The sequence below is a fragment of the Gymnoscopelus microlampas genome (assembly GCF_963454915.1).
Source record: "Gymnoscopelus microlampas genome assembly, chromosome: 15".
Classification (NCBI taxonomy): domain Eukaryota; kingdom Metazoa; phylum Chordata; class Actinopteri; order Myctophiformes; family Myctophidae; genus Gymnoscopelus; species Gymnoscopelus microlampas.
This window is the reverse complement of record NC_139952.1, coordinates 39,875,881-39,902,822: the sequence shown is the minus strand read 5'-3', so window position 1 is coordinate 39,902,822 and position 26,942 is coordinate 39,875,881. Positions and strand designations below refer to the sequence as shown.

Genomic DNA, 26,942 nt, shown 5'->3' with positions numbered 1-26,942 from the left:
GTATATTGTTGTGTGGACGGAAAGTACGCAGCGTGTACTAAAGAACATATCAAATATTTATCATGGTTTCATATACTGTAGTCCCATTTCTAACTTTCACTTCTATAGGTGAAGCCTTCGGTCCTATAAGTATAAAGTTCAATTTGATGATAGAGTAGTTTTACTTTTTTTGTGCCATTTTATATAATTGGGGTGAGGGTCTAAAAAGCAAAGAGGGAAAGGCGGTAGAATTAGGACACACAAAGAAGCACAGAGAGAGGCATTTTTCCCCCCTCTGGGGACTGAAAAGGCAGTTAAATTATAGCCATCAGCCGGCCTAGAGATGGGTGCTAATGACCAGGTTTCATCTTGTGCCCAAAACCCCTAATTCATCTCATGGGGAGCTATTCAGTGGTGCCCCACGCCAAACCTACTCATGTGTGTGTGCTATGACCTTTCTCTTTGCACAGCTGGTTGAGGGAAAAACAATTAAAAATGCATTACAGTACAGGGGGTGAACGGCAAACGAAGTATAAAGTGAATGTATCATCCATCCCCATGTAGTGCTTTTGTTTTTATTTTGCCTTATAGTCTGACTTCTATGATTTCTTTTGTCTTTTCATTTTGCTGCCATGACATCGATTTCCTGTCTGTGTGTTTTCTTGTGGTTGTCGTCTTGTCTTGCGTTTTTGTTCATGCGTTTGTGTTTCTGTCTGTTGTTTGTGTGTGTGTGTGTGTCACAATCGTCACCCGTCTTTTTGTGTATACGTGTCCGTCTTTGTGTCTTCATATTATGTCCATATGTGCTGTCTTGCCGCCCCCCGCTACCTCCGCCCACCAGAGTCCCAGGAGGTGAGTATAGACGGCGAAACGCCGATGGGCGGCGGCCCCATCCCCGAGATCAGTGTGACGGGCGCGGGCGGCGAGCGCATGCCCAACGGAGACTCCATGCGGCCGCGCTCCGACGGCCGCGGCCAGGCCGACGGCGAGCTGCCGGGCGCCGCCTCCGAGGCGGGCCAGGACCCCCGGGGTCACGACCCCGGCGCCCGGGGCCAGGAGGTCAGGAGGCAGAAGTCTGTGAGGCGAATGGTGGAGAACGAGGGTTCCGGGCCCGCCTCCGCGGGGAGGAGCCAGTACTAGGGCCCCGCCCCCCTCCTTCCCCTCCCCTAGCCCCCCTCCCGGGGTAACCCTAGGTAACCATGTGTGGAGGCGTGGTCTCAAAGCAACGCTGCATGATGACTCTTTCTTTCCCCCCCCCCGCCTTGGCGCTGGGTTCTTCCACCCTTTCTTTTTTTCCCGGCCTCTCTAATCGCACGGTCACACTTCCTCTCAACGCCATTCATTCACTGACTCTGCCTCGCTACTTTTGATTTTCGCTTCAGGTCCTTACAAATCTAAACCTCCGCATAACTGACAAATAACTGAATTTAATACCCTTCTGTGAACGCTAGGATTCATACGATTACATTTCCAGAATCAGGGCTGTAAAATACATTGAATTCATTTTAAAAAATATTAAAGTAAGCAACATAAATATTGAGTTGATTGATGAAAAAGCATAAACAGCTACTGTAACTATTACATAAACGGCTGTTGAATTGTGTTTTTGTATTTGTACTCAATTAAGAGGGATTGTGGGCAGTTCTGTCGTCACCAGCAGGCCCTGGTACGCCTCAACACATTAAGCCTGATTCATACTTAATTGAGCGCCGGTGTCGCACATCAAAAAATAGCATCTATAAGCTCACAACACATCAGCGCATTGGGTTGTGAGCTTGTAGATTGGCAGTTTTCAGGGTGCGTGACATCCATGCAAAACTATGTATGACTCAGGCTTTATGACTGGGTTGCCACAGGAGACTTATAGCTATATCTAGCTGTACCACCTAGCTGCGGTAGCTCAGGAAGGATATGCAGGTCTCCCATTGGTTGTGAGCAGTGGTGGAAGAAGTACTCAGCTTTGTTACTTAAGTAAAAGTACAGTAGCAATACAACACAATGTAGAAATGCTCTGTGATACAAGTGAAAGTCCTCTATTCTGTCAAACATCTGGACTGGAATGGTGATGGTGCTGATTCCCACTCTGCATGGACAAGCTCAATGTGAACTTCAGTGAGCTGTGACCTGTCTATCTGCCTTCCTGTCTGCTGTGTACCGCTGTTCCTTACTACCGTGATAGCATTAGATGTGTTACATACTACTGCTATGTCGTGGTTGACATACTACTGCTGTGTGTATGAGGTGGTTGGCTTCTCACATGGGTGTGTGGGTCGCATGCATGAACAGAAGGGGAAATATAAGCGGGTGTGTCTGTGTGTTTCTTAACTATGAGCAAACATGAATTAGGGCTGTTCATTAGGGCTGTTTGCTTTACTTCTCCTTCCCGGTGTGATTTCTTCTTCTTTTTCCCTACTAGGCTTATTTCTGTCTAGACACAGCTCTCTTCCTGCCCTGGGTGTTTGGACAACACCGATAAATCACTGATTTGTTGCCTCACACGGCTGCTTGTTTAATCTAACCTGTGTGCAGGACTGGAATACAAAAATCCTTGTCTTCTACCAAGTAGGTTGCCATTATGTTGGCTGAGTTTACAGCAGAGAGGCGCCACCTGTTGGAAGACAAGGGCATAACTCCTCTGTTCTGCCGTCTTCTATGATCAAAGTCCAATGTAAAAGAACAAGAATAGATTTTACGGTATATTTACAGTATTGGAGCATGATCCCAAACTAAGACTTAACTGTGATTGGATGGATACAAGAAGAGTGGGCACTAAGGAAGAGTGGGCACCTCGATGTAAAATAAGCTATTTCTTCCAAAATGTAAAAAAGAAAATATTTCAAAAATGGTCTTAACTGATGTAAAATATACATGATGTGAACATACACGGTACATCATTATCAGACCTACATTTATCCTTAAGTTCTTGTTTATGCCCAAAATGATTGCATATACAGGTTTTGTTGCAATTGTAGAAATACTAGACTTTAATTGTCAAATGTTCAATCATGTTCTAATCATGTATACTTTACATAACTTAAGACCATACTTTACATAACTTACGACCATTTTCCGAATATATATTTTTTTTACATGTTGGACCAAATGGCCAATTTTACATCGAGGTGCCCACTCTTCCTGTTACCGATTGATCGGATAGGCTGCAGGACAGAGGTGAAAGTGTTTGTATTCCTGCCTACTATCTATCCTGTCTGACTTTCCCCCTCTGTCTGTCTGTCCGTCCCTCCCGCCCTCTCAGATGCCGTGGATCTGGGTTCCCCGGACGAGCTGATGGAGATCTCGGAGGTGGACGAAGGGGTGTGGCCAGGCGGGACGTCGGGGCCTGACGTGACTCCGCCCAGCATCACCATCACCGGCAACAACAACGTCACGGCGGTGAGCCTGGGTGCCAAGGCCATGAAGAAGTGCCGGCTGGGCGGGCGCTCCAGCAAGGACAAGGAGGCGGGGCCGCTGGTGACGATGGGGCGAGCCGCCAGCGAGTGCAACGAGCTGTCCGTCAAGCGGCTGACGCTCACCTCCAGCCAATCGGTGCCCAAGCCGGGGGCCCTCAGCAGCCTGACGCGCACGGCCAGCGCCGTCTTCTCGCGCTCCTTCGAGCAGGTCCCCCCCGGGGGGAACAACAACGCCGCCCCGCCCACGTCGAGCAACAACTTGGACGCGATGGGCCGCTACTCGTGCAGCCTGCAGGAGGAGAGCCACCTGGAGTACCTGAGTCCCGGGCCCAACCACAAGCAGCGCTCGCCCAGCATCAGCGTACACCTCGGTTCTGACCTCTGAACCCAGCGTGACACCCTGACCCCAACCCCCCCCCCATCCCTCACACGACATGTACCCTGACTTCTGACCCCATACCTGTGACCTTGGAACTCCAAGCCATGCCACTTGCAATGGACGACAAACTTGCCGACATGCACTCCTTTTCTTTTTTTTTTGTTCACCACTCCACTCCCCCTCTCCCTGTTCCATCTCTGTCTGTGCTGTAAAACCAGCCTTCTGCCCTCTCTCTCCAGTCAGCCTTCCAGAGGCTCCTCCATTTCCCTTGCTAACCACCATGCCCCATTAACCAGATGGCTCGCCAGGTCCATTTGGGGAGGCGGGCAGTCTGGGCCAACACTCCCCCCCCAGCACCATTGAACTAGTTGTGCACGGCGGCTCTTGAAAATGTGCCAGGCTGGAACTGCAGTGCCCTTGCAGAGCTGCCCTGTCGTACACATGAGAGTACACCAGCAGACGGGACAGACACGCACATCACTGTATCACAGACAATTTGGGAAATTGGATATTTTAATAGACTTTTGGTGCTCCTGTCGTGTGGCTGTCCCCCAACATCCATCTTCACCATTCCCCCAGTTTGTCACTGGAGGGTTATTGAGTATGTATGAACGTGCGTGTGTGTGTGTGTGTGTGTGTGTGTGTGTGTGTGTGTGTGTGTGTACTGTATGTGTTTGTACAACCGTTTTTAGAATAAAAAGGCTGCTGATCAAGGTATGAACAAGGTATGATTCTCCTAAATCCTAGCATCCTCCAAGCATTTCTTTTTTCTTTCTTTTTCTTTTCTATTTTTTTTTTTTACATAAAATGGACCCCTCGCATAGCAATATAAATCCCCTTTCCTACTCAGTTTCATCGGCCACATATTTTACATAAATTTAGACCAGTTGTCCCTAAATTGATTTATTTTTTTAGATGTCTTGTATGTTTACGTTCGCTCCATATTAAAATGTTTGCATACGAGTAGAACTAATAACCACTCCATGATCAACCAAGACAGTAATAATCGGTTCTTTGTGTTTACAATCGGACAGTATTGTTGTCACCACCATGTGGAAGCGGCAATACCGGCGTCCTTTCCACTCGCTCCTCTTGCACCTTTTTATGAGTAGCTGGGTTTCTGAAGAAGGAATGAAGAGTTCTTGCATGCGGTTTGTCTGATTTTAGGTTTAGGTTCGCTACATTGAAAGAGGTTTGTATGATGTTTTAAGTGTTGAATTTTTGCACACGAAAGGTTGAGAGCGTTGGTGCTTGAATGCTTCATCTGTGGTATTTTTCCTATGAAAGAGAGAGAGGTGTACATTTAAACTGTGGTATTTTCTTGCGAGGAAGAGCTGTGTTCTTTTTTTGTCTAACTGTATTACTTCACACAGTGTTAAAAGCACATGAGAGCAAACAGCAAATGTCAACCTACAGTTTGTAAAGTAATCTAAAGTCCATTTACCTAACATTACGTGACATTGGTCTTTCAACCACTTAAGCCCTACATACTTCATCATGCAAAGAAATGGTGGCGGTAGCCAATCTACATCTCAAAACACGTCACACCGTGACACGCTGTGACCTTGTAGATCGGCTATTTTGGACTATTTTTGAACATTTTGAAAATGTTTCCCCATGACATGCCCAAAATAAGGGACACCAGGGTTAAAAGTGGTTTAAGAATTCCATACATCTGGCGCTGTTCCATATAAGCCTCCAACCTAGCTTGTATGGGAAATTGTGGTCTAGCCAAAGGCTGTGATGTTTCATGGCCTTTATCTTTTTAAATCTGTTAATGAAGTGGAGAAATGTAACGGGCCGTCTTGATTCTTGACTCTCTCCTACGTTCAAAGTCCATGCTCCCATTTTTAGGTGTTAGTACTGTGGTGATGTGTTTTGTATTTAACTTGTTCCTGCTCAACATCCTTCATTATTTGGTTTTGTTGTCAAAGCCTGGCTGTCAGAGAACACACCGTGGTTAGGGATGGGACGATGTGAAAATTGCATGACACGATTATTGTGGCAAACATAATTGTGATATTATCGCGCCTAACACTTTTGTTAACCACTTGAATCCCCAGCATCTCTATTCTGGGGGGAACGTTTGCCAAAAATAGTCGATCTACAAGCTCGCAACATGTTGCGAGCTTGTAGATCGAGGCTATTTTAAGCGAATCGATTTGTGTAGAGTGAAATAAGAGCGTACCAAATGTGCTCTTTACAGGTCCGTTTTAAGTGAGTTTAAGCGGTACTGTATTTGCAGCTCAACAAAAGCGAACTAATCCTAGTGTATGACGGCGGACAATTGCACGATAAATTAAAATGTCCACGATACGATTATTGTGAACGTTTTTTTTATCATGAAAAAGGATAATAACAATTATCGTCCCATCCCTACAGTATAACCGTGGTACTCTGCCATTTACACTGGAAAAAATACAAAGACTCCTCACATCTGATACATTTGGTGTCCTAGTACAAACAACGGTTCCTCCAGTGCCGCCCTGTGCATTTGAGAAGAAGAAAACAACAACAAAACAAACAGTGTATTCTGTAATTTCTACGTGTTCTACTTCTAAAGCTGTTTTTAAGTGTTCATAGTTTGGTGGGACGATAATCATCTTGTGTCTGTAATGTGGGTTTACAGATTGCGAAATGGTAAGCTCTCCTTGTACACCATACTACTGTTGTTGTACTAAAGTTTGGTTTATTTTGGGCCTTTTATTTTGTCATGAGGATAACTCATTGCTCGAGCATCTGGGAATAAAGTGTTTATATATTTCACTCGTCTGCTGGTCTGTTGTGTGTGTGTGTGTGTGTGTGTGGGGGGGGGTGGGTGGGTGTGTGTGTGTGTCCGTCTCTCACACAGCAAATAGGGAAAGTACCTCAGAGGTAGTGTGCAGAAATATCTGATTTACTTTCCATAAGAGAAACATCCTCACTACTCTGCTTTTCATGGCTTCACAGGGCTTCATTTATGCACACAAAAGTTATAGTTATTTTTCTATTCATCCTATCACAATGAACCTTTACATTATTAAAAAAGGTCACAAATTCAATAACCTTTTCTATTATGATTACCTTCATTTTTTTTCTCCACCTCTTTAGTAAAATATATTTTCAGGTGGGACACCAATTTCATCCAACCAGAAGAGGGCACCCATTTATCAGTTTTGAATTTAAACTTGTTCTATTTCCAAGTTTTGTTTCATAACTTCCAATTTCACTTGTTTATCTTGTATCCTGTATGAGTTCTCTCTCCCGATTGGATGAAATTGGTATCCTGACCTGAACATGTATTTTATGTTTACTAAAGAGCTGGAGAGACAGGGAGACACTTTACTGAACACTATAGCAAAGATTACTATCAGAAAATAAAGGTTTTTGGCACTTATTCAAAGCAGCACTATGTAACTTTCCTCTTCTACCCCGGATTTGAACCGGGTTTCCTGCGCAAGTGCTGACATTTTTACCATTGAGCTAATGGAGCTGGCCTGCTTACTCAGGGGATACATTTAATCTTGACCATCAGGTCAAAATTTGTGTAAGATCCTGTGTCTAGGTGAGACATGACCTTTGACACAATCTAAATGTCTCAATAGAAGAGCAGGGAGACAAAATACAACCTCCCCAATTGTATATAAAGTTATATTGTAGTATCATACTCTACCATACAGATTGGACACAATTACATTTTATTCATTAAAAAAAGGTACATATAGTAAGGCTTTAAACAAATATTACTTGAGACTTGGGATTCGACCTTGAGGTAATGGTGAGCTGGCGTGAAATTCAAGGAACTCAGATTACCAACACAATAATGTATAGAGTCAGATCAGTCATCATAACGCCAACCATAGAAATAACATGGTTAATGTTTAATATCCCATAATATGTTTCATTAAAAATGTTACTGTTGGTGTACCCCCGGTTTGGCCCTCTCGGTGGCGCTCCACAAGAAAACGTGAAGTTTTACAACCATGCTTAAGTTCCCTGGCGTCACTTCCAGTGTTGCCATGTCCGCTTATTATAAGCGACTTATGTAAAGTTGCTTGTAAATATTGGTGGTTGTGGCTTTTTGGGCTTGTTGTTCCTAAGTGTAGTTGCTTATTTGGGCTTGTTTATTTGGGCTTCCTTCCTAATGTTGTTTTAACCAGTGGTTCTCAAACATTTACAAGTCGAGGAAACCCCACAAATTAATATGAATTTGTCTGCGGACCCCCATCTGAATCTGAAATGTGGGGGTCCGAAGCTGCCAATTTTACGTCATTTTTTGTTTGTTTTATTAGCAGATCTACAAGCTCACAACGCGTCGCAATAGACTATTAGTTTTAAAGGGCGAAGCAAGGGCTCGCTTCTTCTGGGCTTGTTTCTCTCACGACATATGGCAACACTGGTCTGGTCACTTCCTCTTGTCTCACGTCCTTGTGCTGCTGTTGAGGTGTTTTACCAGGAGGAGAAGTCTTCATCATGGCTAAACTCAGCAAAGAGACCAAGCAGCGGCTCCAGCAAGTGTTCCAGTGCGGACAGTTCGTCATCCGGTGGGGCTTCATCCCCACCGTGCTGTACCTGGGTCAGTATCTGGAGCAATGGGAAGGATTTAGCCCGTTAGCTTAGCATCAGGCTACACTGCAGTGCTGTACCTGGGTCAGTATGTGGAGGAATGGGAAGGGTTTAGCCAGTTAGCTTAATAGCATTAGGCTACACATTGCTGTACCTGGGTGAGTATCTGGAGGAATGTGAAGGGTTTAGCCAGTTAGCTTAGCATCATCACCACAGTGCTCTACCTTGGTCAGTATCTGATTCTATCTGTTCAGGAGTAGAGGCACATAACGTTAGCCAAGTTAGCATAGCATCAGGCCACACAGGCTTCCAAGTTCCAAGTTATTGTCACAACACAAGTTAACAGGTGTAAAAGTGAAATAATTTTGAGTACAAGCGTCCACGAATTGCAGTTAATCATAAGGAGAAAAAAGGATGATGTCAAATAACAGTTTACATACGGTGTGTACTTAAGACCAAGCAGCAGCACATATGTATGCAAGTATGTATTAGATGTGTGGAGAACAAAATGTATTAAATTCAGTAATATATTCACAGTCCCATAGTACCCATATACACAAAGTAAGTATATTCACACTGTCATATAGTCTACATAAAGTGATGGTGCCAATGTGATGGCCTGTGTGGACAACACTGACAGGGCTCAGCACAGCAGAACCTGCTTTTTCAGCAGTCTGACAGCCTGGCAGCAGTGTTGCCAGAGAAACAAGCAGCCAGGTCTATGATGAAAACAAGCCCAAAAGAAGTGACTTGGCCAAGTTTTACCACTTAACATTTGAAAATAGCAGATCTACAAATCTGCTATTTAAAAAAAAATACTGGGAAAAAAGTTTGATATTATGAATAACAACTAACACAAAATAATATAACACAAATCTTGTCCCTGCCATGGCACAAACAAAATAGTTTCTGACGGGCGTCCACAGACAATTACATGATTAATCTGGGGGTCCTTGACATGAAAGAATGCACTAGTTTAAACAACATTTAGGAAGCAAGTAAATAAGCAACTACACTTTAGAAGCAAGCCCCCAAAAAAACACAACCCGCAAACTGCCAAGCTACTTAACAGAAAAACAAGCCAAAAGTCTCTTATAATAAGCAGACATGGAAACACTGCCTGGCAGTGGAATTTGTTCCTTTAGTCTTTTCATTCAGTTTGTGGTACAGCAGTATTACCTGCATGATGGCATCAGGGTGATGATGATCCTCAGTCTTGGTTAATATATGCACCACCTTGTTTATGTTGTCCTGGAATGGAGGGCAACTCACCTCTGATTATAGCTGCACTCAGCCAGCCATCCGTACCGTACCACCCTATGTTGCAATACAATTATAATAACTTTGGGTTAATTGCTCATAAGCACAATGAGTAACAAAGACTTTTATTTTATTTTTAAGAACATACTTCCCACAAAATCATCATCAGTTAATGATTACATTTGCATTGCAATATTGTATGTGCGTTAGTATGCCATGAAATGTATTTGAAATAAAAAGACACAATAAGGAAACGGTACCAGGGGTATTCTGGTCTTCTATCAGTATCTATCTGAATAGGGCTGTCACCTTTATGACATTTTACTTGGATGATTAATTGTCACTCAAATAATTGCGATTAACGATTCAATTGCGTTTCTGTTGCCGAACATTTTGAATAGAAATTACATTTCTGTTTGGCTTTTAGGCTTCGTAAACTACAGTTGCACAGGGCATATTATGACAAATAACATACATATTTAATAACTTTATACTTTAGTAATAACTATTAATAGTGGAAATAGCCGATCTACAAGTACAAAATGTTTTGAGCTCGTAGATCGGCTGTTTCCACAATTTATTAAATTTAAAAAATATATGAAAATTGTTTAACATGGAAATGATTATCTCAAATAATTGCGATTATGCTATCATTGTGACAGGCCTATATCTGACCGTATTGCACAGTCATGCTCTGCGAAACCAGGTCAATGCAAGTGACTTCCCTGTAGGATAGATGATTGTGACAGGCCTATCGGTGGCTGTGGTTTCTAAATGACGTGACTGTAAACCGCGAAAGGAAGGAAACGCAAACACTTGCTTACAGCAGTCACCTATCACACATACAGGATAGATGTGTCTGCATAATATTCATTAGCGGTTGACGTGGTGGAAGTTTGGACATTGCAAGACTTTCTCCCGTCTTGCCGGCACCCTGTGGAGTTGCCCTGCTGTCGTTACGTTGTGTTGTCCCTCAGGATGCTGGAAACCCCTCCGGCTAGGGACTCTCCCTTCTCTGGGATCTGGAGTGTTGAACGGGGCAAAAAAAATAGCAGAGATCAGAAAGTGGCTGAGATTATATAAATATAGTTGTTCCGATACCAGCATCGGAAAAGCTGCCGATTAGTGCCTAAAATGCTGGTATCGGGGAGTATGCCAGTCTATGCCTATCCGATACCACATACGATACCATAATATTAATATATCTTGATTGCTTCAGTTGATGTTGCATTTCTGTTTTATACTCTTACTGTACTATTAACATTATTTGTTTTTAAATTACACACTGGAATCGGTCAACCCATTAAGACCTAGAACGCATCTGTGTCACTTTAGATGTCTTTGGCTATTCAAAAATAGCAGATATACAAGCACATAGGTGCCGCGCTATGTTCTTGTAGATCTGCTATTTTTTTTTTTTCGTAATAACTTTTTATTTGCGTTTTGAGTTTTACACAGAAGATCTGCTATTTTTGAAAAATCTTGATTTTTTTTGGGGGGGATTTTTTTCAAAAAACTGTTAGGATTTAGAAATCATTTTTAAGAATCGCCTCAGTTCTTAATGGGTTATTAAGGCATGCTCTATTAGCTCAATGGTAAAACATTTCAGCACGTAACTGGGAAACCAGGTTCAAATCCAGGGTAGAAGAGGGAGGTTCCATAGTGCTGCTTAAATCACTTTGAGTTAATTGAGAACCAGTTCTCATTTACAATAATATTATTAATCTGGGCCTTTGCCTTCTGGGAAACCTGCTTACTTGAAATCTGTTGCATCATGTGTGTGATGCAATGTGTGTGCCATGAAAGGAAGGAGGGAGGATGGTGCAGTGATGGAAGAAGCACTAAAATGTTTTACTCAAGTAAAAGTATCAATACCCTATTGTAGAAATGGTCTGTTACAAGTTCGCTATTCAAAATTAACTTGAGTAAAAGTACAAAAGTATTGGCATCAAAATGTACTTAAATTAAGAAAAGTAAAATTACTCATTATGCAGAATGTCACAAGTTCAAAATGTATTCAAAATATTTAGAAAATATCAGATCTACAAGCTTTGCGACGCGTTGTGAGCTTGTAGATAGGCCATTTTCAAATAGCCAAAGTATATAGGGCTGGTTAAAGTTTTCAAAGAATTGTAGTGGAGTTAAAAAGTGCCTCTGAGAATTGTACTTTGTTACTTTGAACCACTGAGTCAGGTATTTCTGCACACACTACCTCATGGCCAAAACACTGTTTAGTTTGGCTGATGATATTCTCAGTTACCACTAGAAAAACGATCAGCCAGACATCCAGCTTAAGACTTGAGACATCAAGTTCTTCCCAGTTGTGGACGTAAGTCAAACTTCTCTAGAAATGCTCATTAAATGGAAGTGAGTTTCTGGGGTTTAGGTCATCCGCCCTATTTGCCTTCCATGGGAGGATTAGAATTGATTGATTGAAAGGAGGATTGGAAGGAGTATCATGCTGATTTTCCAGCGTAGGATTTAAACGGAGATATTTTTGGACGCTGGCTGCCAGTATGTTAGTCTCGCATGCCAGACTGTTGCCTCTCACAATTTTCAAATGCTTCCTTCATATACAGTATAGAGCAACGGAAGCTCTGAAAATCAAGCGATAAAGCGGATGTGACGCCTCCTCCCCACTTCCGTTTCGACTTTACTATCACGCAATGACGCAAATTTATCAGAATATAAATAAAATGGTGGAATAGTTGTCTGGCTACGCGAGACTATCAGTATGTTGCTACATTGTCTTATGTCTTAGCAGTCATACATTATGTTGATCAGGGAAATCTCTCGATTCACGGTTTATACGATTCACGGTGTCTTATATTCCTTCTGTCTAACTTTGCAACCCTTGGTTTCATTGAATAATGCTGTCAAGGCACTCTGGTTAAAAGTGAAGAAAACCTTCTGAGACTTCTATCACTTTTTGTGACTTTTCCACCTCCGACAGCCAGTCGGAGGCAAGGTTTTATCTCGCAGCCCCTTCATTGTTCCATTTCTATTTGTGATTGACAGGTTTCAAACGGGGGGCGGATCCAGGCATGCCTGAACCCACAGTCCTGAGGTGTGTATAAAACTTATCAAATCATATATGCAGTTCTGTAACTGGTTTGCAAGTTTACCTATTTTGGCATATCCTGTAACATTTTTCAAAACTGTCAAAAAGAATAGCCTATCACCATGCACGTGTAGATTGGCCGTTTTCTTTTGCATGGCGTCTTATCTGATTCTCTTGAATTGGAAGAATAGCTGTTCCCCTTCCCTTGGTAGATGGATCTGCGAGGTCATGTATTTTCTTAAATTAGAAAAGATTAGATACACACTGAGGGCATCTACTGATACCTTGGCATTAAACCTTTTGGGAACACTGGGTTACAGTGTAAAGATCAGCCACCTTAAAGGAGGAGTTCACCCAAAAAATGACTTATTTTCTATCAATTACACACCCCATGAAGCCTTGATTTCATGGATTTATTTTTGTTTTTGTGGCATTCCTAAGACAATAATTTGATGACCGTGTGTATTTCCGGTAGGAGACACAAATAATCTACTTTGTGTCTCCTACTGGATACATTAGATGGTAGGAGACAGGAATCAAATTATTAACTTAGGAATGCGACATAAACAAAAAAATAATCCATGGATTCAAGGCTTCATAGGGTGTGCAATTGATAGAAAATAAGTCATTTTTTGGGGGAACTCCTCCTTTAAACTGTGTATTCTATAATATTAAAATTGTCTTGCCCTTCTCATGTGCTTAACATGACATGGTGTAAATGTTGAAATGGTTGTGGTTTGTTTGATGTTTGCTGAACGTAAATGAGGTGCCCGTTTCCAGGTGACTAGCGGTTTCAGTGGTGCCTGACACAGACGAGTGATTACAGTGTTGCTGTAACTCGGATAAACACACTCCCTGACTTTTCACGCTGTGTTTTTTTCCCGTTAATGAACACCCTACAACTTCACACAAAAGCATCAAAAGTAGCAGATCTACAAGGTCAAAGCACGGCTCGAAGCGACACGCTTTTGAGCTTGTGGATCTGCTACTTTTAAATTTGAATCCTGAAAAGTAACAGTTTTGCACATGAGGTTTCCACCTGAGATGATTTCCAAATATAAATGAAAGTACAGTCTGTATGGTATTCTACTTGCGTATCACTTCAACTTTAATGTCAATGTTTTAACGTTTGGTATAAAAGAGAGTGAAATTATTTTTCTTACAAGCATTTGTAGTTTTCTCACCCCACGCCCATCATTTGTCGTTTTCAGGAAAGAGAAGAAGGTAGACTAGCAAACGCCCGAGATTGAATTTAAAAGAAATACAGAGCCTGGTATACCAAGGGTGACTTGGTATTCATAAACCTGTTATTGTACCATTATGCCTTTTGATCGTGCGTGAAAGTCACAAGAAAAAGAAGGATGTTGTGGCCAAACTTCAAAACAAAAACCTGCATGGACTAATCATGGAATGTCTGTCCATGGTGTGACGTCCCTTTCAACACAGCTGTGATCGGCACATTTTGGTTTTTGCCTGGTAAATAATAGATTGCTGAGGTGCCAATGGCCTAGTGGTTAAGGTGCATACCACATAGGCTCTAATGCAGCCTGACATCGATTTGCGGGTTCGATTCCCGAGCTCGACGACCTTTGCTGTGTGTCACTCCCTGTCTCTCTCTCCCGGTTTACTGTCACTCTGAAGTTTCAACAGTACTATCCAATGAAGGCAGAAAATCCCCAAAAATGTGAGGCCGATTCTACAAATGTCTTCTAAATCAGTTAAAATTATTCAAAATCTTTCGAACACAACATTTTTCAAAAATGTTTAAAAAATAGCAGCTTCTATATCTGCTATTTTTAAATAGCCAATGCAAAAATCAAAAATGACACGGATGCTTTCCCGGTTTTAATGGGTTAAATAATAATACTAATCGATTGCTACAAGTATTAACACAATTCTCTGCTTAGTTCAATAAATAACCAAATGTATGTTCTTTAGACTAGTGCTTTGGTTGAGATGCACCTTGTTATGGCCGTACTTCCGTTAAACTGCTAGCCTTGTTTCTTCCAGTTTGCTTTGGGGCTGAGCAACACCCGTACCTCCCTTCGCCATGGTCATGATGATCCTACCTATCACTGGCAGTCACCTGGGAAATGGACACCATGTCTCCCTTTTTCATGTCCCCAAGTCTTGGTGTCCAATGTTTGACATCTCTGAGAAGATTTATTTCTGTTCATGAATGAGTACTGAGTACTGTATGTATGTGTGGCCACACTGTTTACGTGGCTACCCACTGCATGGACTGTAGATCGTCAATGGATGGGCCTCAGTCTGGGCAGGTTGGATGACCAATGGAACAAGAAACTAAAGTCCAGACTCTTTCTTTCTTTTCTTTTCTTGTTAGTATTCTGCACTGAATGGAATTTCCCATCTGGTGTTTTTTTTCCTTTCTTTTTTTGTAATGTGTGACCCCTAAATTATAAAAGAAACATTTATTTCAATAAATCCTAATGAAAATGACATCTTTTGGTACATAAAGCCTGTTTGTCTTTTTTTAAATAGTATTAATAGTAGTAGTAGTAGTAATTAATGCAATGCCTTCATTTGTTATCATTGAAAACGTAGACAAAAGGTGTAGGCTGAAGCCTTAGCTTATTGTGCCTACCCTTTTAACCTTCGAATAGCGATCATGGGTAAGAAAATGCAACAAAACAAGCAACAACAAAACGAGTGAAGTAGAGGTGATAATCTAAAAGATAGCTGGGTTTGAATATACAAATGTCCAAGTTGTAGACTTGTTGCAAACGTGTGAAGGAAATTGCATCATGACTGGACAACTTTGGAATGAAAATCCTTTTTATTTGTGCAATAATGGAAAACACCCTTTGGTTCTGGCACTTGTATTTCTTGGTTTCAGCTATGCAGAGGATATGCATCACTGTTGGCACGCATTGTGAGGACTTGCCATAATATTTATTGTGTGTATAATGACCAGAAATAAATGTATATGTTTTGAAATTGAAAATGTTTAGCACCCTATAAGGACAAACGGTACAAAAGTGTTATAAACACATTAGTTATTGAACAGTGGTGGAAAGTCACTACTTTCAAGTACTATGGTTAATTTAACAGAGCAGCTTTCATTTAGATTTTAGTGTACATAACACTAGTAATTCCACTTTTGATCAAGTATTGTGCACCACTATGCTGTTGCAACCCAATAAGGAGGCTATTCCATTCCAGCTGATGAAGAGTGATTGATTGGTATTGATTGGTAGAACATATTCATATTTGAATAGGGTCTAAATCTAAACGATTACATCAGGATGCCACATATGTGCCCTTTCATGGTGACCTTGTGTAACTCAGTAACTGTTGTATTTAAGTCCAGTAGCAGTACTTTTATTTGAGTAGGACCGTCTAGTACTCTTTACAAATGAACAATGAAGACTTTATTCAAGAACATTTTTCTTTATTGGTAGCTGTATACAAAATATATATTCATGTCACTGACGCGTATTCACTTCTCTCCTGGATAACTTTCTTTCAGAATTCATTTCCACAATAAATAACATTTTTTCATCAACACAAAAACTTTCTCTGCAAAATAGCTCAAATACATTCCACATGGTAAGGGTGTGAAAAATATTGTATATCTAAAAATAAATAAATACAAATATCAAATACGTCAGTGTAGCATAGACTACATTTACAAATTTAATAAATAGCACTACAAATACAAATTTAATAAATAGGACTGTTAAAGTTAACGGTGGTTCAAGTGTAAAGGTTACTGTCACAGTAAATGTTTAGTGCTGGTGGGACGGTAGTGGGCGCGCATCTCCCTCCTGGAGAGGGCGCGCTGCCCGTCGATCAGGAACAGATGGACGTGGCGCAGGATGGCGTGCGCCGTCATCTTCCTGCTGAACTCGTCGGGGTTGTTCAGTTTTGCAAGGATCTGCTGCTCCTGGCTAGCACTCAGCTCTACTACCTCCCCAGGGCGCTTCATCTGTGGAGATGATGGGGGGCCAGAAGACACGTAAGTTATACATTCATGACAACAAAAATAAAAAGCGTTTTTCTTTTTGTTTCTCAAACTATTTAAGTTAATTGTACCATTACTGCCTCTCTGTTGGGTATGAAGTGTCATGTATTTATGCGCACCTCGTTTTTGATCAGTGAGGTCAGTTGGTCACCATAGGACCTGGCATCAGGCAGGATTGGGTTTCTGGGGTACTCTGTCTCCACGTGTTTCAGAAGAACCTTGTACTTGAGGAGACCCTCGACCAGCCTCTTCAGACAGTTCTCCTGCAGAGCAGAGAAAGACATGGGGGCCAAGTCAGAAAACATGGTTGGAAAACCTCAGAATACTTAAACCATTGTTTTCATTTTACCAGCCTATTTTCAAGTGAGCAGCACACAGCAGAAGTAGAGACAACATAAAATACCTCGGTGTATGGCTGGACTCAGAACTCACATTCAAATCTCATATTAATCACGTTCTAAAAAAGGTTAACTTTGGAATAAATGTTTTGTGTAGATCCAGAAACTGCTTTTCTTGTAGTGTCTGTAAGAAACTGGCATTGCACTGTATTGAACATAGCGTTTTAAAATGTGTTCTATTGCTTGATGTTATGCCATCCTAAGGCTGTGATGTTTTTCAAGGTTCGCAATGGTTATTGTATGCATTTTTGTTTTTGTTTTGTCCATGTATGTAGGTATGTAAGTATATATGATATGCTTCTGTCGACTCTGTATACATGTAACAACTGTGACATGTATTTATGTTGGGACCCCCTTGAAAACGAGATGGTACATCTCAAGGGGTTTATCCTAATAAAGACACTTGAACATACGCGCGCGCGCACACACACGCGCACAGACGTACAAAACACACACCTTGCTGAAGTTGGTGCTCGGGCAGCCTGCTGCCGGGAAGGAACGAAGGTTGTAGTTTTCCAAAAAGTGATACTTTACGCTGGACTGAAATTCGTCTTCAAACTGGGTGGGGAAAGAACAAAATAGTCTATTAATCTAGTGTACAGTAACTGACAAGTGGGTTAGTACAACATGAGACATAATATGCCTTAGACATATAGCTTACCTTATTTTTAATTAAAGGTAGTGTAGAGTTATTATTATTAGACTTAATTAAAACAAAAAGTGTTTTTGTTAAAAAGTTAAAGCTCTATATTCTCATTGTAATCATTGCTATATAGTGTTTGTTCTGTAACAGAGGTCTTCCAATCTGTCCATTTTCAGGTGATTTGCCAATCAGGAGAGAGTATATATGCATTTATCGGCTTTAATGTTATGTTGTCCTGTCACTTATTTGTGTCATGCACTTCCAATTCGACTTGTTCTTCCTGTTAGTATTAGCTCTCTCTCCTGAGTGACTGCACACAATTGGCATCCTGACCTGGGAATGCATTTTCTGTTTAGGCCTAAGAGCTGGAGTGAAGAGACAGAGACCCCTGGTACTAAACAAACAACACTAATGTTATGCAAGTCCCCAGGACTATGCTTTTAGTATTATGTCTTACTGTACCACGTGCTGTTTACATTTATGACTAGTATTCAATCAATCAAAACTCTATAACAATGATTGCTATCAGAATACAGAGCAATTTAATGTAAGAGTATACAAAAAATAAAACGTCACTAATTTACTCAAGTACTGTACTTAAGTACAATTTTGAGGTATTTTTTACTTTACTGGAGTATTTATAATTGTCAGTACTTTTACTTCTACTCCACTACATCGCAATGGCAAATATTGTACTTTTACTCCTCTACAATTATTTCAAAACGTTAATTACTATTTAGGCTACTTTGTAGATTTTGATTATTATTAAAAAAAAACATACATTACCCACGTCAGCCCTATATACATTTCGGCCATTTGAAAATAGCCGATCTACAAGCTCACAATGCCACGCATTGTGAGCTTGTAGATCTGCTATTTTCAAAAGTTTTTTTAAGAATGTATACATTTTGAAAACTTGTGAAATGGGACATTCTGCATAATGAGTAGGCCTACTTTGTACTTTTGGTACTTTAAGTAAACTTTTATACCAACACTTTTGTACTTTTACTCAAGTCCTTTTTAAATTCCGGACATTTACTCGTAGCAGAGTATTTCTACATTTTGATATTGATACTTTTACTTAAGTAAAAATAAATCTGTACTTATTCCACCACTGGTTATAAGCTGTGCCTCTGTACCTGTAGCCCTGAAACATGACTGTCATACCATGACAGTCATGTCGTTACTTGTTCCTGTTGAAAATTTTACATTTACAACCAGCACAAAAACATAAACGTTCAGATTTCAAATACATATAAGTGCTGACCCCCCAGCCACGGGTGTTACAAGTTAAAGCGCACGGGTTTAAGTACCTGCATCTTCCGTATTGTTCAATAAAAAGCTTTTTAATCCGATCGCCGGTCATTTTCTCTGAATTTTATCCATATGCTTTCAACTATGCGCCCCTATTGGTTGGGAGGGGTATTGCACCCTGATACATTATTAAACTTTTTTTTTAAATAGAAAATGGTCGGCGATCGGATTAAAAAGATTTTTATTGAACAATACTGAAGATACAGGTACTTAGACCCGTGCGCTTTAACTTGAAACATCCGTGGCCGGGGGGTTAGCACTTTATCTTTGAAATCTGAACGTTTATGTAGATGTACTGGTTGTTTGTAAATGTAAATGTAAAAAAAACAAAACAGGAACAAGTAGCGCCATGACGCTTGTGACAGACGATCGTCACGTGAACCATGGCTAATACAGCTGCAGACAGTGGAGAGTGAGACAAAACTTTTGTTTTGTTTTGGCGCATCATCCACCATAGAGTTAAAAATAAGGCAAAGTGGGGTCCGGGGACCCCTAGGGGTCCTTGAGGGAGTTCCAGGGGGTCCCCAGCTAAATTATAGATAGTTAGGAACCAAATGGACCCTTATGGGTCTGTAACTCTGAGAGTGTACAAATGGAACCAAATGGACCCGTTAGGGTCCATTTGGTTCCATTTGTACACTCTCAGAGTTAAATTAACATTAATTTTACAATATAAATTGGGGTCCCAGATATAAATGTCATTAAATGGGGGTCCGCAGCCTAATGCATGTCAAACTGGGGGTCCCTGAAATTAAAATGAAAAATGAAAATCACTGCTAGAGCCGTAAAAAAATAATCATCCCTTATAGGGGACCTTGGCATATATTTTCAAATGGGGGTCCGCGGGCTAATAAGTGTCAATTTGGGGGTCCTTAACGAGACATGAAAAAGTTTGAGAACCACTGCCATAGAGTTAAAAAAATAAGGCATCATGGGTCAAATAAGAGCCACTCACCTGTTTCTCGTGGAGCGCAGTGGCACCAATCAGCGTCCCCCAGTACGGAGAGGCGCTCAGCACGTCAGGAGGACCGCCGCTGGTGTCCTCCTCCTGGCCCTGGTCCCCGGACGGTTCTCCTCCTCCTCCTTCTCCTGATCGCATCATCTCGCCCACTGGGCTCCCGGAGCCGGCAAAGACGCACAGCAGCGCCATCAGCAGGGCTGCATGCAGGAGCTGCTGGAGGAGGAAGTCTGCACACACAACAAACAGAAAGAAGTCAATGAATGGGAGAGGAAGAGACACGTGAATGAGTGCGTAGAAGACCAGCCCACCAGTAAGAATGACAGGAACGTGCAGTTTACTCACTGTGTTTTGAGGAGGAAGGCATGTTGCGTTGTTGCAGTGTGTGTGAGCCAACAGCTGAAATATGAGTATGATGACCAAGATGTTCAGGTCCTGTCATTTTATAGGCCTACCTACCGGTCTTCTTTTTTTCCCCTCTCTCTCTGTTTTTGGAAGGGGTTTCCCTTGAATTCTGTTGAATGCCCCCCAGGTCTACATTATCGTCACGACTCCAGACAGAGATTATTATTTGAGGAAATCCTTTGCTTTGAGTATAGGCGTATTTTGATTAGGCAATAATCATATTTATACTTTTCAATCAGAGCGTTCATGACATGGTGGTAGGGAATTATTGATGAGTTAATGATGATTTTGAGCTATATATCATATTATAGATCAAACTCAGCATGACCAGTGGTGGAAAAAGTAATCATATGTTTTACTTAAAGGTAGGGTAAGTGATTTGCTTTGGTTAAAATAAGTGTTAAATAGCTCTATATTCTGATAGTACTCATTGCTATAGAGTGTTTGTTCAGTAACAGGAGTCTCCGTGTCTCTCCACCTCTTTATTAAACAAAAACAATGCATTTTTGTTTCAGTTTCAGTTTCATTTCCAATTTTATCCAACCAGGACAGAGAACTCAATCAGGATACAGATTAAACAAGTGAAATTGGAAGTGATGACACTAAGAAATGAGCAGGCAAAATTGGAAACTGGAACACTATACAAATTAAGCTTAAAAATTGGTACTTTCTCCTGATTGGCTGAGATTTTGACACCTACCGGAAAATTTATTTTCTGTTTATTAAAGAGCTGGAGAGACAGGGAGACATCTGTTACTGAACAAACACTCTATAGCAATGATTACTATCAGAATATAGTGCTTTAACTTTTTAACAAAATACTTTTAGTTTTAACCAAAAAATATCACTTACCCTACCTTTAAGTAAAAGTATCAATAGGCTACTGCAATGATCTAATCTGTTACAAGTAAAAGTCCGGAATTAAAAATGTACTTGAGTAAAAGTACAAAAGTATTGGCGTTAAACGTATTTAAAGTACCAAAAGTAAAAGTAGGTACTCGTTATTCAGAATGTCCCAAGTTTCCCAAAAAATCTTTTGAATATAGCAGATCTACAAGCTCACAATGCCGCATTGTGACGCATTGTGAGCTTGTATATCGGCTATTTTCAAAATGTATAGGGCTGAAGTGGTTAGGTTACTGTATGTTTTGTAATAATAATCAAAATCTAGTTTTCAAATAATTGTAGTGGAGTAAAAATGACAATATTTGCCTCTGAGATGTAGTGGAGTAGAAGTAAAAGTACTGAAAATTGGAAATACTCCAGTAAAGTAAAAAATACCTCAAAACTAAGTACAGTACTTGAGTAAAAGTACTTAGTTACTTTACACCACTGATCATGACTCATGACTCTAACACATCACATACATAGCCTATAGGCTATGTGCAAATAATTCATACAGACTTAAGGCAAAAGTGTCATAATCACAAAATATGTGATCTTATGGTCTCTTGCAGAACGTTATGAGACGTTAGTTTCCCCGTTACTGTGGGCTGATTATAACATTCTCATAGGAACACAGACAATTAGACTATGTCCTTAATTACATAAATGAATAGGTCTATGTCCAATGGATGATGGACAAGCATGTCTCGCCTTAGCATAGCAAGTATTCATCACTTCAAATGGCTTGCTGCATTCTGATTTCGATATCAAACAGTTCTTCAACAGTTCAGCTGTCCAATGAACTTAAGTTATAGGTACATCCCTATGGGCTAGCTAAACTTATAGCAAACATTAAGCACATCATAGGTGTGTGATTGAGCAGTGCACCTGTGGGATAAATGATGGGAGCTTTATGATTGGTTAATTAGATGTGGAGTTTGCTCTGTAACTATTTTTGTGAATTGAAGAACGGTCGCCCCAAAACACGCCCAACGCCTAACTACTTAACTTAATTTTAGGGGCTAGTCTGTTCTCAGACTTGGAGCGATGGCCAGCCAGGGTGTCATAGGGAAGGGACGGAGGGGGACGTCCTGTGTTTGTTTTCTAATCTAAATGAATCATGGTACTTCCAGTTAATTCCAGAAGGAATTATTCATGGAAAATGATTAGACCCTGACTAGTCTTGCATAGTCTGACATTTTGACAGCTCCGCCTAGCTCGGCCTAAGTAGGCGGAGTGGGCAGAGATCTCGGAAAGTTTGCCTAGTGGGGACCAATGCCAGATTTTTGGGTCCGATGCCGATCCTGATTTTGGAGATTCTGATTCCTAGAGCACCGATTACCAATGTGTCAAAACGTGCTAAATCTTACACTTGATTAAAGTTTCTATTTGAGAAACTTCTACTTAATTAATAAATAAACACTGGCCCTGGAGATTGTGCCCGAAAACTGCCAAACTGGGTCTGGTTAGACCAGAAAGTAGGCCATTGGAGTGACTGGTTGTAACGGTGACTGGAGAGAGACCAATACAGGTGAAACATGAGGAGGATTCCAAGGACTATGTGCTGACAGGAACCATAGAATATTCCATATGTCATAGATTCAGGTCCTTAAGCACTATGCATTTGTGGGCTCCCCATTAAAGGAATAGTTCACCCCCCAAAAAAAATGTTTTCTGTCGATTAGTCACCCCATGGAGACTTGAATTCTAGGATATTTTTTGTTTTTGTCATATTCCTAATAATTTGATGACAGGATAATATTCATGAATTCAAGTCTCCATGGGGTGACTAATCAATAGGAAAAAAAGTCATTTTGGGGGCGTGAACTATCCCTTTAAGGGAAAGTTGGCATACTAATGATTGTTGATTACTTCATCTATGACAACACTGGTCATGGGCTGTTCTGTGCAGTGGATATTGTCTCAATCAGTAGTGCAGTGGTCACCTCAGCATGTGGTGAGGAAGTGCCAACACTTCTTGTGGTTTTCTTTCTCAGAAAGGAGCTTGTCATAGTTTCAATGAAAAATGAAAGTACTGTGGAATTTACTGTCAAACAGGATATTTGTGGCGCTTTCACTTTTTTATTTATTGTAAAATGATTGCAATTATCTGGTGTCAGTCTCGTACCTTGAAAAGAAATCCCTTAGGCCTACATTTAATTAGAATCAAATACAGTACAACACAGTTCTCAAATGCAAATAATTTTCAATTCAATCATTTTGATCTGCTGAAATGATGTGGACGCATTCATTTCATTTTTTTCTGGCAACCATGGTCTAAATGTAATTAGAGGATATACCATTACCTATATTTGGTTATCGCTGATACTAATTTCTGAATTACTAGCCCCCTGTTTGCATGAAATCAACCACAGATATGCATCTGTTTAACAGGAAACTTGTTTGAACTATCCATTAATGCATGGGTTTTTGTGCGTAATGTTTTTTTTACACGCCTCTGTCACCATCTGATCTACATGTTTGTAACATTATCCCTGCAGAAATCTGCTACTCTATGGAATCAATTAATATGTCAGATCGCAGATATATCGTACATTCATGGCATCTTTTTCAAGCACTTCACCAGGGTCCTCTGAAACATCCATGCATTTTAAATGGAACTTTATGTAGACATTTCTGTCAATTCAATAAGTGGGCTTTGAATAATTGTACGTGAATAAAGTAGAAATACTGTAGCATTGATGTACATAAGGTAAACAAATTGTAAACATTCTAGACTAGTACAAAATACTGTTATGTACAAAGTAAAGAATGGCTAAACTGTATCCTCCCAGTACATGATTTCTGAGAGATGTCCTAAGTTGGGATAACCTTCACCTGTCCTCCTCACTGTTTAGAGTGAAAGCTTATTCCCCATTCATCCAAGAGCTGACATGAAAACTTAGCTTTTAGCTTTTTAGCTTTTGCCAGAAGCCCAAATTAACGTAAAGAAATAGCACGATGTAAACCTGTCCCTGCAACTGTGGGACACATGTTCTAGTCATGGCAAAATTTGGCTGATACTTGGAATCTATTTTTCAAAACCTTCTCGTTTGTAATATGGTGATGAAACCCAACCCATACACTGCAATTTTGGGGGTACTTCCCACTGCATGCAAGCCTATACATCATTCACATGACATAGCATTTGCTTCACTTATAGTTTGACGTCTCATTCTTTCTTTTGCAACACCACCTTCCTTCTTTCAGTGGGCTGAGGAGGAGATGACGTAATTATTGCCACTTGAGAAGGTTAGATGCACTTCTCCTGGGAGTCTTTCATGACTGTGTGCACTTGGATCTTGGGCCGGGGTCGCGCCAGGACTATGGGTCTGTCCCTTCCATGTGCTTTCTAGTTTCTCTTTATGTATGGTTATGGTCAACACTACCATGATTATTACAGTTTTTATGTAATTAATGTATAGGCTTACTGTGCTACTACATCCTACACATTTTTGTATGTGAGCATTTGATCCTATCACCCTTGTTACACAGTATGGAAAGAAAAGTAAAAAAAAAAAAAAAAAAAAGGAAATAAAATAGTTATATTCATCAAAAAAAAGGAAGCCCAACGGAAGAATAGTCAAAATAGTACAGCTTGTTTACGTTTTTTTCCCCGCACATCCTTTCCATGTTCTTTGAATTCTCACTTGTACTTTCTAAGAAAGACAGGCTAAACAGCCACTTCTTCTTCCTTTCATCAGTTCCTTTCATCATCAACAAGATGAAAAGATGTGCGTGTAGGAAATAAAGGTTGTACTGCTGTCACAAAGGTTGTACTGCTGTCACAGCATGCATGTCCCTGTAAAGTTTCTTATTCATGTCTTCTAGGACAGTGGTTCTCAAAAAAGTGGGGTCCGGGGACCCCCAGGGTCAAGTTAATATAGTATAAAACTTTTATAGTATAGTATAAAAGTTTTAACCCCTTTAAACCTACAGTACACATACTGTACACTAGCTGTATATGTATCTGTATATGGCTAGCTAAATATAAGTTATACAATTGGGGTGGTTGTATTTTGTCTCCCTGCTCTTCTATTGAGACTTTTAGATCATGTCAGAGGTCATGTCTCACCTAGAAATCTGACACAAATTCTGACCTGATGGTCAAGATTGAATTTATCCCCTGAGCAAGCATTTAGCTCAATGGTAAAAAAAATAAATGCAGCACTTGCGCATGCAGGAAACCGGTTTCCAGAGTTACATAGTGCTGCTTTAACATAAATGCTGTATCATGGTATGAACAGCATAGCCTGAACTCTGCTGAACTCAATGCTGGCTGCATGCCTAGAGATACTTTTACAACATTCTCGTGGAACTGGCAGTAATCGCTGTTTCTCGGATAAGTATGGCCCGCCAGCTCCGTGGTTCCAGCGAACTGCATGTGAGTAAGTGAGGGTGGGGGTAACGGTGAGTGTGCATGCACGTGGTAACAATAGCACTGTGGTTAACCCTCCCTGCAAAGGCCCTGCAAACGGAAGACAAGCCTGTGGAAGTCGCTTGCTCACCTGCTGTGCAGAACAACCACTTTTATCTCTGCCAGGAATGGCAGGGGTGGAGAGTATGTATTGAACCTTAGATCATAGACTAAATATTTCTCTGAATTCTATTCTATGATCATGGTTACTAGATCAGTGGTTCTCAAACATTTTTGGCTCAGGTCACCCCTGTAAATAACCTTTTTCATCCACGGTGCCCTTGAATTACTTTGTTAATTTATAGCTCCTTTGTCATATTAAGTGGACGTAAATATGTAAATCTTTCCCCCCAAAATACAGTATGTCATGAGGACAATTGGAGAGAATATTTGTTTCCGTTATTTAGGACAGACTGAACATTTTATACTTTTATAAAACTTAACTTTTATACTTGGCGTTTAACCACTTAAATCCCAGCATTCCTATATCCTAAGTGGTTCGCTGTAGGCTAACCACTTAGAGGGTCAAAGGTGTTAAACTGAAGTGACATTGATAAATTCCAAGTATTCTGACGCACCCCTGGACTTGCGTCAAGGCAAATTGGTCTTCAGTATGACATCAGTACTTGGCCGGTAGTCTGAAGCCAAGTGGAACTCCATATTTGGCCAAGATTTGGACAGGCCACTTGGCCTGTTTAAAGGTCCCGTCAGGGGAGCTTCATCATTCTACAGGCTCCAAACTTTATCTATATCTTTATCTGTTATGACTGTCTGACATTATAATAATATCCTGAAGTTTGCGAATGACTGTTACAGTCCGTCTCCTATACACTGCGATGAATCAGGTCTTAGAACTTTGGTTCAACCATCAATCTCACTTTTAAATGTAATACTGAAATGGTTTGTTGGAGTTGTCAAGACAACAACAACCTTTCTGCCTAAGGAAACAAATAAAGCTGAACTGGACTTGATGTGCATGTACTGTACATGCATGTTTTCTGGGTCATGGTATCGCATTTCCGGTAACACTTGCTCATAAGGGGTAAATTCATATACGTGATTAACACTTAATTCATGATGAACTAATGGATTCATTCATCATTAATTCATCATGAATTCTTTGTCTTCATCATCAATTGTCTTTATAAGTAATTATGTAACTATTACTTAACCAAAGTAGCCTAATATATCATTAGTTAAGCATGTTATTCCACAGTTACTTAATACATGAATTCATATGCGACCATATTATGGGCCACACGTGGTGTGTTTGTAGATCTGCTTTTATCGGTCAGTTCTATGC

General features: G+C 40.6%; 4 protein-coding genes across 6 annotated transcripts in view; 2 read left to right on the top strand and 2 right to left on the bottom strand.

Annotated features, from left to right (window-relative positions):
- Positions 1–6,534, top strand: part of hycc1 (hyccin PI4KA lipid kinase complex subunit 1) — a 39,765-nt gene extending 33,231 nt beyond the window's left edge. For 2 of the 3 annotated variants that reach the window (XR_014602386.1, XR_014602387.1), the window contains exons 11-12: positions 821–1,172; positions 3,236–3,375. Coding sequence is in view for 1 of the 3 variants with exons in the window: in XM_084080025.1 (XP_083936151.1) it covers positions 3,236–3,774 (539 nt within the window). In the remaining 2 variants the exon portion in view is untranslated. Of the gene's footprint in view, positions 1–820; positions 1,173–3,235 lie in introns of all 3 variants that reach the window. The other variant, XM_084080025.1, reaches the window with a different exon arrangement.
- Positions 1–26,942, bottom strand: part of klhl7 (kelch-like family member 7) — a 399,517-nt gene that overhangs the window by 52,736 nt on the left and 319,839 nt on the right. The gene's annotated exons all lie outside the window — the stretch shown is intronic.
- tomm7 (translocase of outer mitochondrial membrane 7 homolog (yeast)) lies at positions 8,155–15,096 on the top strand. Its single transcript, XM_084080826.1, has 3 exons — positions 8,155–8,323; positions 12,592–12,640; positions 14,645–15,096. The coding sequence occupies exons 1-3, from the start codon at positions 8,221–8,223 to the stop codon at positions 14,658–14,660; spliced, it is 168 nt and encodes a 55-aa protein (XP_083936952.1). The 5' UTR covers positions 8,155–8,220; the 3' UTR covers positions 14,661–15,096.
- Positions 16,371–20,299, bottom strand: il6 (interleukin 6 (interferon, beta 2); the record flags this gene model as incomplete). The annotated part of the gene is made up of 5 exons (XM_084080489.1): positions 16,371–16,583; positions 16,739–16,882; positions 17,474–17,575; positions 19,930–20,162; positions 20,278–20,299. The coding sequence occupies 5 exons, from the start codon at positions 20,297–20,299 to the stop codon at positions 16,371–16,373; spliced, it is 714 nt and encodes a 237-aa protein (XP_083936615.1).

Bases quoted from the DNA above. Each gene is read 5' to 3' on its own strand.
- tomm7 (XM_084080826.1), top strand. From the start codon at position 8,221: ATGGCTAAACTCAGCAAAGAGACCAAGCAGCGGCTCCAGCAAGTGTTC. The intron at 8,324-12,591 runs GTCAGTATCTGG...TGTGATTGACAG, and splicing joins CCCCACCGTGCTGTACCTGG to GTTTCAAACGGGGGGCGGAT.